This window comes from Cuculus canorus, chromosome 1, assembly GCF_017976375.1.
Source record: "Cuculus canorus isolate bCucCan1 chromosome 1, bCucCan1.pri, whole genome shotgun sequence".
Taxonomy (NCBI): Eukaryota; Metazoa; Chordata; class Aves; order Cuculiformes; family Cuculidae; genus Cuculus; species Cuculus canorus.
The window spans coordinates 90,869,321-90,883,263 of NC_071401.1; the positions used below are offsets into that span (position 1 = coordinate 90,869,321).

Below are 13,943 nucleotides of genomic sequence, written 5' to 3' on the forward strand. Positions count from 1 at the left end.
GTGTACTGTAAGCCACAGTGGTATAGATAGAGTGATATAGTAGTATAGAAATGCAGTGAATTTAGCCACCTGCACAATAGCTAATGTGGCAGCAGAGGGTGATGGGCTGAGGGCAGTAATATCTTAAACTGCTGCAGCTAAATCAACCAAAATTCATCTCTGATGCATAAGCCCCATCTTCTTGACAGGCATGTTGGCATTAGAATGATTATGCTCCCTTTATGTCCACGTGGTGTACTTAGATGCATTCCCTTATCACTTTTGGTGTTTTCTAGGTCTGTCTTAATGAAATGCAATGTAGCAGAAACACCAGGCTCCAAGCCTTGAGATTCCTATATACTTCTTAGCTATTTATTTCTTATCTTGGTGTTGTTAAATCCCCGAAAACTGCCCTCTCTTTCCAAAGGAAAATAGGTGGAAATGCATTTAAGTGTTGCATAGTTTGGGTTATTGGTGTGATGCTAATGTCGTTGTCAGACGGTTGGAACTTCCAGCAGAAGTCAGTGTGCTGGGATATGGTGGTTATATCCAATAAGAACGCTTTCAGAGTCTCAGTCAAATCCAGGCTCTAGTAACAAAAGGAGTAATTTCACAGACTCTGCTGCATCAAGGAAAGGTGAATTTTGCCACAGTAGTGACAAGCTTTTTCTAAGACTCGGTGATTATTCTGCAACCATCTGAGACTCCCTCCCCCCAACACACAAGCCCTATATTTAGATATCCTGCACAACAGCAGAGTGCTGCTTATAGTGCTGCTCTTACTGTTGCACTGTGCTGTGTCATCACTGAACAACTTCTATCATCAGAGTGAAATCCTTAGGGTTCTTAAAGTATTGTAGGATTTTTTAATGGACAATGTTACAAGTGCCGACACTTGGTTGAAATATATCTAGTGGCAATGGAAAAGTATTTCAGTGACTCAATTTTCTATTATAAGCTGGCTGCAATACTTAAAAACTTTGTCTTTACTTAGAAAGGTAAAGGTTCCTTTAGGAAAAGCTTTGGAGCATCCATGAGGTATGAATGTGCTGGCAGGCAGAAGTATGATGCGTTAGTTACATATACAAGTTTAAGACATTGTCTCTCCATCTCTCCTCAGGAATAGACAACTTTGTTATTATATGCTGAAATTTGTATCCACATGGGAAAGCTATTTAACTGTAAACTGTTAATTGCATGTAACTGTCTGCTATTAATGTTATCAGTCTTAATACACATTAAATATAAGATAGTTTATTCTGTTGAAAATGGAGCAAACTCTACTAGACACAGTTTAGACAAAGTTTTTTTTAAAAAAAATAATTCTCCTTCAAAGGTAGGGTGATTTCATGCTTACAGGTGCCAGCAGGGACTCTGTCAGATATTAGCTTTGCAAATTCATGCTTTGCACGTGAATTCACAGCCTTCCCTCTGCAGACCGCCTCAAAGTTGTTAGATTCTGTTGGTAGTCATTGGAAAGATTTGCCTTACGTCTCAAGAATTTTATTTGAAATCCAAACTTGCAAAGAAATTATAATGTCTATTCAGAGCACTACAATTTATATATCCATGTCTTACAGTTGTCACCAATTGTGAAAAAGTTACCTAAGATGCCTTTAAAATTCACGGAAGTCCCTTTAATCATGAGCTTTGTTATTGACTGTTTTGCTTTGTACTCTTAACTGCTGTTTTCCATACTTGACCATTTTTACAGTTCTTTTAATTGAAATGTAATCTGTATTTTTCTGGTGTTGGAATTCTTGTTGGATTTTTTTAACATCTCAATATATTTTACTCTAGAATACTTTATTTGGCATAATAGAGCAAATGTGGTGCTTTTGACCATTGCCCTTTTGATGTTAAAAAAAGTGATAAAAGCATATTTATAATCTTCTTTTACTGCACCCACATAAATCAGTTAAATGCAAAAAAGCTACATCTGTTACATTAGAAACCAGTAACTCTCAATAACAGTACTAGGGTTTGGTGACTAACACTTATCATGGCATAGATCTCTGGGTATCTGTTATAAGGAAAAATTTCCTAGGAGAGAAAAAAAACTAGGGTGCTTATTTTGTTACCTTTTGAGTATTAAGTCTTCACTTGAAAATTAATATCACATTATAAGTTTCTACACCTATTACATTCATAAAAATGAGGAGCTAACAGCTTTTTTAAATTGGGACCATGTATGTGTTCTTGCCGGTAGATGTGTCAAAATAGCTTTGTTGCGTGGTGTTAGGATGAGTGCATTGCAAATATGCATTAAAAAAGTGTTTATTGACTTAGAGCTGTTGAGTATCTTCAAAATTTGCTTAGCAGAAATTTGCGTGCAGCTTTCCTGGGAGAGTAATGGGAAGGTTCTTCCCGTAATCAAATGTTGCATTTTGATTGTTTTAATACACTTTTTATCAAGCTCTTTATGGGTGAGATTTGCAGTTTGTGTTCAGTAGCAAAACTTTGAGCATTTTTACTGCAAAAATCCTAACCCAGTTTTTAATACCAGTCTTTGCTTTTTGTGCTCATTGATAGAGGTTGTATTCCCAGTGATACTTAATTTCTAAAGTTATAAAGGTTGGGTTTAGTAATTTTGTTCTTCTTTAAAAGCTATGGCTTCGTTTATAGCAGAACACATTTGAAAAACTTGTGGGTGACACAAATATCTGCAAGGGCTTTTCTAAGCAGATGTAAGCTGCTGTCAGCAGGGGCAAAGCTGTTTCTCTGGTGGCTGGAGCTGGCAAGCTCATGTGGAGGTGCTGTTGGGCGAATCCCAGCCATGGCCTAGCACAGCTGAATGCTGGTTACAGAGTGCCTAGCTGTACCTTGCCTCAGGGGAGAGGCAGAGCAAATCTGCTGGCTGGAGGTTATTGACAGGCTCCCAACTCAACCTTGGGAATTTGGAGCAGAAGAGCAGAGTTTTAAACACAGCCAGAACTTACAGATTTTTGCCATGATCTGCATTGTCAGGTTTGCTTTTCACTTGGCTAGGTACTGCCACTGTAGGTTTTTTTAAGCTTAATCATGGAGATGATACCAAGTTTTGCTTTAAATTGTACGTAAAAGCTTGTAACAGTATTCAGGGACCCTGATTATGAAATACTAATCTTTGAAATGTACTTCCTAATGTGTTAATCAGGCCTCTTTGTCTTTCTACAGTGCTTTGCTTGGCTTCATGTGGTCCTTATTTTTCCTAGGCATCCGTAAAAATTTTTTCATGGGAGTTAGGCTTATGCTTTGCCCCAGGAAGTTTGTAGGTAGCTCTGTAAGTGTTAGATGTGCCTCTTTCTTTCCTTCTTTCTTATCGAGTAGAGATTTAGAGCTCCCTCTTCAGCTTTGGCTGCACGTTAATTCAGCAAGGCAGGGAACTTAGAAACTGGATAATAAGGAAAGATAAGCAATGGGAAAAGTGGAGGAGGGACTTAGTTTTTTAGCTTTTAGCAACTTGGAGGACAAAAAATGCTTGAGGATTGTCTGGGTATGTTTTTACAAAGTTAAGAGATGGAAGCTCTCCTAGTCAAATGGCAGTTGCTTTAAGTGCATGCGTGTCTTCTCGTAATAACAAGGAGTTATGAGAAACTCTGTGGGACACAGTAACAATTGCGGGATTTTTAGGGTAAACCTAAATTGTAAAGGTAGTCAGACAGTTTCCCATATGTGAAAATGCTGTCATGCTCATTATTACTGTTCTGACCTGTGCTGGTTACCTGTTAGGGAAGAGGTCTTGTCTGCATGGGGTTTTTTCATACTAATAGAAATAATAACTTTATATACTATAACCACCACGTAATACATTAATAGGGTTGTTTCCTGCCATCCTTGTATGTGTTGCAGTTTACATGCATAAATTTGAGGACAGGTTGTCTCAGCCATATATTAATTAGTTGATTAGCCCTTGCTTTGTTTTAAAACATGTGGAGTTTGAAGGTGTGCATGTAATGACTCAGGAGCAGAGCTCTGGAGAGAACATCCTTGTCATAGATAATATGTGCATGATTGACATAGGGGAGAAAATGTCTAGAGGGGAGGATGTTAAAAGATATTCTGCTGAAAGCCCCGCTTATTTGCGAAATAAGTCAACCTTTATAAATAGTAGAATAGATGATGCCTATATACTAATATATTAGATACTACGAACTTCAGTACTGGATGTTAACATTTATTTTAACACAGTGTAAGGTAGCACAAAAAAAAGAATTGCAAATAAATCCCATAAAACTGATTGCACTTGGGTGCTGTCTCTGTAAGCGGTGTCTTGAGGTACAATGAATGAACTTGCAACCAAAAATGTTAATTTTTAGAATTACTGTAAAGTTGCCCACAATAGAAAACCTGAAAATATTGATTTGATTTTTGTTTTCTTAAAACTCCACCAAACAAAACCCAAGGGAATTGTCCTGTAATATTAATTTTATATATTGGAGCTACACTGGAGTTGGCCTTAAATGTATGAGTATTTGCCAGTCGTTAACATGCATGTCCTTATTTCATTTGATATGTACAGAAAGACATTCTGGCTCCATCTCTAATGTGGATAATTATATTCTGTGGTTTTCTAGCATGTTCTTCTTGCTGTCTGACAGTACTTATTTGATACAGTCCAACCTATTATCCTGATGGTATTCTCTAGGGGAAAAAGAAAAACATCGTGGCAGATAGGAACAGGTGGATTTAACTTGCTTTTTTTAGTAGCTGGAGCTTTACATTAATCATTTTTATTTTCCTCCTCATTAATCTGCATTTGGTTCTGTTTATTATATATACAACCAGAGTGTTTGTTATGTGTAACTCACATTGAAATTCCGCAGGTTTATTTGTTATGTAATCTTTTTCTTTAAATGCTTACAGTTTTTGAAAAAAGCCATGGTTTACATCTTCTAGACCCTGCAGATTTATTTGCGTAGAGCACAGAAGACCTGAAATTATTTGCAGTTTGGGATTCAGTAATGCATGAGAGTTGATCCACAAGGTAACTGTAATTGACCTACTACATGATAGAGAACTGCAGTGTAGTTCCTCCTCTCACAAGAGGGATTTTGTCAGGAAGCAACATGGTAATACTAACCACCAAAAAACTGGCTTGTTTCTTAGTGTTGCTAGGATTTTGCTTGTTGCTTAAGAGCAAAGGAACATCGGAGAGATTAAAGTTTGGTGTTTTTTAAGGTAAAAGTAATTATTAGAAAAGAAAAATGGAACTAGTAAAAAAAAAAGTGCTGGGAGATTGTCATTTTGCTTCATGTAAACAAGTGTAGTCTTAATAAATGCTGTTCAAGTGAAGCCATTAGGTAAAAGGAGGTGCTTTATATTGTAAAACACAGAACGCATGCCAAACAGAAAGCTCCACTTCATTCCTTTTTTATTATATGTGAATAGGTTGTCTGGTCTGTAGGAACAGACTGGGTAAATATTTTGTTTCACCAGAGACTAAAGCAGGCACTTAAGTAGGGCAAGATCATGGCAGAGGCTGAAAAGTTTCTTTATATCTACCTTCCTTGATGAGGATGTTGAGGAAATATTTAACAGATCTATTCATGTGGAAATTAATTTGTTTAGGAGGCTGAGAAGGGGTCAAACAGAAGGTGCTAGCGTAGCAATTGGTACTTCTACAGGGAGCTTCCCTTGAAGGGCTAGAGTGTTTTCATTGAAAAGCTACAGGGAATTTAGAAATGCAGTAACTGAGATATATGCAAATCTTATTGAGGTGGTGCTCTGGAGAACAGTAAGGTAGCAAATGTTCTCATCTTGTTAGACTGCTGTGGGAGTGTAAGGGTGAAAGAATTAAGGGTGATTCTGGTAAGCGTAAGTGTGATTGGACCTACCAATAAAATTGATTGCAACAGTAAATTTTAAAATGGTTATAAAACAGCTAAATTACTGTGTTTGATAGAGTAAACTGTCTGTGTAGTAAGCTATGTTTCTTTAAGCCTCAGAGCAAAATAACAGATAAGAGAGCATACTATTAAATTAATTAAACTTCCTTAGATTCCTAGAGAAAATGCCCCATTGAGAAGAGGTCATTAAAAAAAAAACCCAAGTAATTCTAACCATAAGAGAAAACTGTGCGATTAAAAGAAGAAAACATGCTAGGAATAACTGCTCTGATTTTGTTATTAGAAAAGCCAATTGTTAATACATGGGGGAAAAAATGAAGAGTACGCTGCTTTGTCTAGTTGTGTATCGAGTCTCTTTAAAAAGACTATCAAAAGCTCTTTTCTGTACTCTTAGATATGTAAGTATCTTTTCCCTGTGAGCAATCCTTCTGAAAGGAGAATTAATGAAATGTTATCACAAGATTGAGATTTAACACTCAGGCTGTTTATTTCTGCTGAAGTGAAACCAGCAGATTTCTAGTTCTTTTTCAACTGGTGCATGCAATTAACATCCTGGAGGACTGATGTTAAAAATGCAGTATCCTTCTCAGTTAAGAGAGTCCATCTAAAACCTGTGAGGTCAAGTCCTTGCTTTAAGCAGTGTGGAGAAGCTCCTGAGTTATCTTGTTTTGTTTCTTATGAAGGAAATAAATAGCTTAGTTATGGTGTTGCTTTTTGTTGTTTGTTCTTTAATCATCATTTAGTGAAGCTTGTTCACAGTCTTGGAAGAATGGGCAAAGCTCCAAACAAAATTTTTGTTCGATAATGACTCAGAAGTCCATGCAAGAGGTCTGCAAACAATTCTGAAGAGCCCAAATGGATAACTGGGCAACTTCATGTCAGCTGAAAGTTGATGTTGTTGATTTTATGGTGATATACAGAAGGAGTAAGTTGAAAACCAAAGCAGTTCTGAACTTGAAAGCTTTACCATTTTGGCATTATCGGGGAAGGCAAATGAGAGGTGTAGGCTAGATGGGAAGGTGTATTAAAAGGGGCTAGCATGCCTTTTTGTAATTCTTTTTGCTTGATGTGCAAAGAGGAAGTGTAGAGAGCTATCCATTGAGGAAAGAAAGTGACAGGAGACCAGGAGAGATTAGCTGCCTTTCCAGTAACTTTGTAAAATGATAGAAGTATAGGACAGCAAACAGAAGATTGTTTGGGCCAGTCTGGAAGAGGGTCTGATAAATGGCCTGCGTGTACAAGTGGACAAGGACATTTTGTTTTGTGGGTTCTGCGTTGAAGCCTGGGGCAGAAGCAGGCTTGGGTTGATCTTTCTGAAGGTGCTGCTCCCTGGGAATTAAGCCTGCTTTGTGAAGTCAATTAGTGAATCACTGGTTTGGGAACTCTGCAATCAAAGAGGCAAAGAGCCTAAATCTATCTGAGGGGAAGTCCTTTGTGGAGGAAGGAGCTGGATTAATTTTGTGTTTTGTTCTTAAAAAAAAAAAAAAAACAACAATAGCAATTCTTGTTTTATTGGGGCGTTCCTTTGTCTGTAAGCAAAAGACTTTTTTTTGCTTGAAGGCAGAATTGTTCAGTTGCTCTAAAGGCAAGTTACTTCTGGCAAGTCAATGTCACCATAGCAAAAGTTTTAGGAATAAAATCTGAAATAGTGTTCTCAGAAGCCTAAACCCTGCTGAGAGTAAGACGTTCAATTTGGCTTCAAAAGGCAAATACAAAAATCTGCAGATGGGAAGCAGAATTATCTGGGAGTAAAAAAAAAACATAGGAAAGGTTTGTAGTTCAGGAGAAAGGCAGATGTATGAAAAAGTTTGGTACCGCTTGTTATACCGCTTGTTATAATGCTTTTCTTGCATTACTCAGTGTCATTCTGTTTGCCTTGCAGTCTCAGAACAAGGTGATTGGCAAATGAAATGGAAAGATGTAAAAATCATTAAGAAAAGAAAAAAAAAAAGCAACATTGTCTTACATAACATACAATTAACCTATCAAATTCACTGCCAACCTATACTGTTGAGGTCAAAACCAGAACAGAATTAAAAAATTATTAGAAAGACATTTGCATAATGAGAAAATTCACAGTTCTATTGTAGGGTTTTCTGTAAGTTTAAAAAGAAAAATCTCTGGGATTATTGCCAGCCCAGTACCTGGTTGTGAAAGACTGGAGTAGAGAATTGCATGATAAACAGGTTGTATAGTTATCTGACATTACTTGCATTTAAGCATAGTGTAAGCGTGATGTGACTTCTTTATGTTCCCCTTTGAGAGCTCATCTTTCTGTTCTGGCTGTAGAAGTGTCATGAGGGGAGAGCCTCAGTGAGCCCACTGTGGGAGTTGTGAGTAACCCCCGCCTTCCCAGGGTGATGGCTGTTGACAGACAGTTTTTCTGTGGCTTTGTGGTAACTTGCAGTATGAAAGCAATTAATTGTATCCACTAATTGTTAAAAAGGGCTAGGTATTTCTGTTTTGAATCAGAACTGGGTCAGGTAAGTATTCTGCATCACAGTGCTGCAACCAGTTCCTTCTGCAGGCACGTTTTAAAAATGTTTTGTTCGTTATTCTTTAGAGTTTAATTAATTCTGATAGATTTGTGATAGGATATCAAATAAATCCACAGCTCCTTATATTCATGTTAAATGTGATTTTTATTTGGAGGAGAGATGATATTAATTGTGTTCTTCAGAGTAGCTATAATCTCTTGAGCCTTAAGACCTTGTTAATTCTCATGCAGCTAATCTTCAGATAATAATACATTTGAAGAGATTGACTGCACAACAAAATTAACTGCTTAAGTCCAAATGATTGTAACTTAACTGTGCTTTGTCTTGTAAAGTGTTCCTGAAATCCAAATGTATAGATGACTAGGAATTATTTAGGAACTTATTATCGCCAAAAAGTTAGTCTCCCAAATAAAAACAAAAATGAGAGATATATTCAAAAGTACTGAAGATAAGAATTCTAGCAAAGTCAGAAATGAAGTCTGAAAGAGGATTACTATAGCCAAGAATGAAAAAGAAGAAACACCAAACCCAGTAATGCTTAACAAGTACACAGAACAATTAAAATAGTCCACAGAGGCAAGAGTTCAGTAAATATTTTTGTTCTGTGCTTGGGAAAAAGGCAGATACAGTGTTCACATCATGGGAGGTATGATAACACAGTCTCTGTTTTCACAATAATCAAGGAGAAGATTAAATAGTAGTTATACATAAATTTGGTGGGTTTAAGTCAAAGGCCCAGATAGCAAACAGCCATGATCTCTGAAATAGCAGGCCAGAAAACTGTTGTTTATCGTTCCTACAGAGTCTTTCTATAGTTCTTGGAAAACAGAAGAAGTTCGAGAGGACTTGAAAAGCACTATGGAACGGCTTTCTGAGAAATAAACATAATCCTCTCAGTCTAAGATTAGGCTTGAGCAGAGTAATAAATTTATTGAGGTCATGAATTTAATAAATATAAAGGATAGTAAATAATGATTCCTGGTCGTAGAAAATCAATTTTATTATGTTTACTTTAACATTCTTGATGTTGTTGAGAGTTTGTGTAATATAAGAGTTAAAATTAATGCAGCTCTGTAATACAGTTGGCTTTAAAGTTGTGTGATAATTTTTTAGTTAACTAGGATGATGCAAAGTCAATACAGTCTCTGTGAAGTGTATAGCAACTACCTAATGGTAGTTTATGTAATTGTAAGTGTTTCAATGATCTTAGCTTGAGATGAGATTTTGGGTTCATTTTACTTATTTTTTGATGGAGAGGTAAGGCTCCGACAGGGGAGTCTCTGGGGAAAGAGCAGCTGGAGTCTGTCTTCCCGCGGGACTTGGACATCCCAGCTGCCCAACAAGCTGCTAGGTTATCCATGCTATGAAAATAGTAAACTTGTGGGAAGAAGTGAGGTAGACAGATGAAGAGATCGTCTCTGGTGAAACCATCCATCTCCATTTGTTGAGAAGACTCTAGATAGCATTGAATTATTCGTGTTAGCATTTGCTAAAAGCACAGAGTAGGGAGGGAGTGCTGTATAATGAAGAGGGCAGGTGGCTGTTGTGAAGCAAACTGGGTCACATCTCTGTTTCTGGTTAACTTGTATGTTTGGGTACAGACAGAGGGGAGGTCGTTCTCTAGGACTGAAGGTTGTTAACTGTTTTTAGCAAGTGTGGCAATGTACCCTTGAAAGCAGTAAAATGGGAAACAAGGGTTGTTTTAATGAATCTGGTGATAGATGATTCAAGAGATCCCATAATTACATGCAATGTAGGCACCTATTTCATCCTGGTGCTTGGTGTCACTCATAAGCATGTCAGTTCATTTGGTCCTCAGAGTAAGGCAGTTGAATGAAGAGTTGTTGCTTTTACCCATTCAGCAAATTGCAGTGGACTGTAAACTGCAGCTTTACCTTGGGACAAAGCTGCACGTCGGTGTGCATCACAGTCCTTGCCTTTCTGAGACGGGCAGCTGCCTGTGCGTTCTCTTCCCACTGCAGGAATGAGAGTTGTCCTGCCTGTGCAGTCTATGAAAAGTGAATTCCCTTGGAAAGTCAATATAAATGAATGAAGACTGTTGTTCCCTTCATTCTTTCACCTTGGCATTGCAGGTGACTGTTTAGGCATACAGTTTCTTTTTGACACCTAATTCAGGCTTGTTTTTTCTCAAGCATTGCACCTGTTGCCTTTTTCAGCCAGTGTGAAACCCTCTTAGAAAAAAATACATTCTTGAAACAAAGATGTGAGATTTTCCTGGTGGTTACTGTAGTCAAAAGGAGTCTTTCACTTGCCCTGCACTGACCATAGTTCTGTATTTCCAGAGTGAAGGGACTAGTAGTGGATACTTATGTGCTTCATTTCAGGTGCCAGAAGCAAGTCTTTCTAGTACTTCTGTGGTGCTTTTTGTAACTTCGTTGCTCTGTTTTGCACACTCTCAATTACAGTCTTATTTTTTAATCGTTTTCTGCATTGTTATTAATAGTAAGTTATTCTGATTAATAGTCAAAAGAAAGATGACAGAGTGAAACTTGTCTGTTAAAAACAACTTTAAATATTCTGGCTGTTTGTTTCCTGTCCCTCATGAATTACAAGTGGTTTCCTATCTCAACTTTGCTTTTTTTTTGGCCCCTATGTTCTCTTGAAATGCCAGACAGGGCTTCAGTAACTTAATAGGAAACTGTGGCATACATTTGGTAGTATCAGCTTCGGTTGCTAGGTTTGTGATATCTTTCTTCGTCTGTTCTCTTCCTCTCTACTGTTTGCTTTCTTCTCTGTCTCCTTTGCCTTTCCAGACTTGTAGTTTCTCTAAGTGTAGAGGAGTTTCTTCTTTCTCTGTTGTCCCCCTACCCTGAAGACCCCATGTTACTGGCTTCACTAAGCTTTCACTGCGGTGATTATCTTCTTGTGACTACAGTATGATTCTCGTTAGTTCTGAGCTATGTCCTTGGGGTTTTTTTAGGTTCAGTCTTTCATCTTCATTGCCTCAGGACTGTTTATCGGTTCAGTTCCTTGCCTTGAGAACTGTTTATCACTTCAAAAAATTTTGTCATAGTTATCTTTGATTTTTAATACTATGCATTTGCTTTTCTTGGTTTTATTTTTCAGTTGGATAATGCGAAGATTATAGTTATTCCTAGTACCTGCTGTTCAGTTTATAGCTTCACTTTGTATAGATGGTCTGTACCTCAGAGTCATGCAACTGTGGTCGATAATTTTCTTACGGTCATAGTGATTTTATATTGGCATGCTTTTTTCTATGGGTTTTTTATATGGGGGCAGTAGGGTCTTGGCAGGAACTACATCAGACCAATGCTGGTCAGTGAGGTTTTCCGCGAAGGTGGATGATGCCTAGTCAAAGCTTCCATATCATTCTTTTTCTTTGAAGTTGCAATCTATTCTGGCATTAGACTCATTTAGCACAAGGAATAAGCTGTGTTTGGTTTTTTGACAAGCGTGCTTTGGAGACAGTTCTTAAATATGTCGCTCTCTGTATTGCTCTGATCTTCTGTCAGAGAAGAGACGTGTATGACTTAGAAAGCTGGCGTAAGTTGAATGACTGACTTGTTTGTCGTGTTGAGCACCAGTTTCTCAGGATGCTCATCTTTGCTGCAGCCTGGGATAGGTGAGATGTTTGCTCTTTTTCTTTGAAGCATTTGTCATAGCAGTCAGTCTGATCTGACCTCAAGCCCCAAGTCCATCTTACCTGTGGTTTGAGGTAAATACAACAAGGAAGGCTCTCAGTTGAGTACATGTGCAGGTATTGACACAGCAACTTGCTCAGGTTAGGTCCTTTCCTGCGTGGCTCAAACAAACGGATTGTGCAGCAGTGGCTCCTTCTGGCTTCAAAATGTGTAAATTGGAGGGAGGTAGGTGTTTGTTCAGTTCAGTGTTGTTGGTGTAGTTAGTGTAGTTGTAGTTGGTTTTCGTGACTCAGCAGTGTTTTGGCTGAGGCACTGTCATTTTCATGACTGCTCTGCCACAGTGCTATGCAGCGTCTTGCTGGACTGCATTATCTCAGCTGCTATGAATTGATCATCTACTAGCCAATCCTGACCTAATAAGGTTCTTCTCTATTTCTAGTTGAAACTTGCTTTCTCTCTTAAATTTTGTCAAATGAGTCAGACTTGCATTTATTTAAAATGGCTATATTTTTATCTAACGGTGATGATGATGCAGATTTGGGAGGCAGGGTGGGAATTACTTTAAATATTGTCAAATTACACACTGAGAATCATTGATTAAAATACATGAGGTTTATTTGCATCTTGGATTACGATTTCTCCTTATACATCATTATTTTGCAGAAAAGGTGACACTAACCTGTGTTTATTTTATTTGTCAAGTATTGACAGAGGCAGCTCTTCTTTCCTTTTAGGAATCTGGGTAAGAATGGCTTATCTAGCAGTAGTATTCTATTGGATAAATGCCCACCTCCACGACCTCCGCCTCCACCATACCCTCCCTTGCCAAAGGACAAGCTGAATCCACCTACACCTAGTATTTATGTAAGTAAATCTAATACTAGAAGTATATTGCTGAGTGTCTTCTGTAATTATTTGGATATCTAAATTACATAGTGTAATTATTTTAAAGATGCACTATTAACAGCTGAACTAATTACTGTTAATTAGGTGCCATTCCAACTAACCTATAAGCAGGAAAAATGCTAATGTTAAAGAAAATTTTGAGACTTAGTTGGACTCTTAAAGTATTTGTAAACTACAAACTGCAGTAAATGAGGGGAAAAAAGCATCAGGGTTTTTTTCTGTTTATTTTTAATGCTCAAAATATAGGCAGAATAAACAACAATTTATTAGATACAAAGTACATTTTTTCAAATGTCTGTGCATTTTTTGCACTTGAGAGTTTAGGTGTAAATGAGCTGAGTAATTAAACTAAATTCTCCTAACAGTCCGCTTCAAAATAGGGTGAAGAAAAAATTAATAAAACTTGAGATGATAAGAACAAAATTTAGGAAAAGGCATGTTTTAGTTGCATGATATTTTCTTATGCAGCCATTAGAACTTTATTCTGAAAAGAAAATTTCATAATAGCTTTAGCAGAGTTTGAACTAACTTCCTTAGTAATAGAAGAATAAGCTATAGAATTTCCGCTTCCTTGATAACAGAAGAATAAATTATAGCACGTCCATACAGCTGGTCTGAAAACCTCGTGTTAGCTTTGCTCAGCTCAGCTTGGGAACTAGAATCAGTTGGCACTTCGGTGTGATAGTACAAGCAGTCTGCCTGAGAGCTAGATTAAGTGGAAGCTCAATAATGCTCAAGTGTTGCATCTAAATTAATCTACCTTACTAAAAGTGCATCACAGCTTTGTTGAGCTCATACAAAGCTGGTAAGTCACCGTGTTGCAGCACACTTTGTAGATGTGCTAGCATGGGTCTCAATATTTGGGAACTGCGTCTTGTGTTTTATTTGTTGCAAGAAAATTCCTCATCATTTTAAATGATTCATGACATGTTTAAAAAGAAAAAGGATGAGGAAGACCATAGCATAAAATTGAGGTCGTAGGTGCATCAAAGCATAAAAAAAATCAAATCAGCCTTTCTGGTTAACATGAGATATACTGTGAGAGTAGTCTCTTTAATTATACTGTTTCTTGTAGACACTATCTGTAAAATTAGCTTTTTGACTTCTGT

The 13,943-nt window shown here is 37.4% G+C and overlaps 1 protein-coding gene across 11 annotated transcripts in view; it reads left to right on the forward strand.

Annotated features, from left to right (window-relative positions):
- Positions 1 to 13,943, forward strand: part of KDM6A (lysine demethylase 6A) — a 151,590-nt gene that overhangs the window by 116,451 nt on the left and 21,196 nt on the right. For all 11 annotated transcript variants that reach the window (XR_008448274.1, XM_054056929.1, XM_054056926.1 and 8 more), the window contains one exon: positions 12,663 to 12,792. Coding sequence is in view for 10 of the 11 variants with exons in the window: in XM_054056929.1 (XP_053912904.1) it covers positions 12,663 to 12,792 (130 nt within the window). In the remaining variant the exon portion in view is untranslated. The remainder of the gene's footprint in view (positions 1 to 12,662; positions 12,793 to 13,943) is intronic.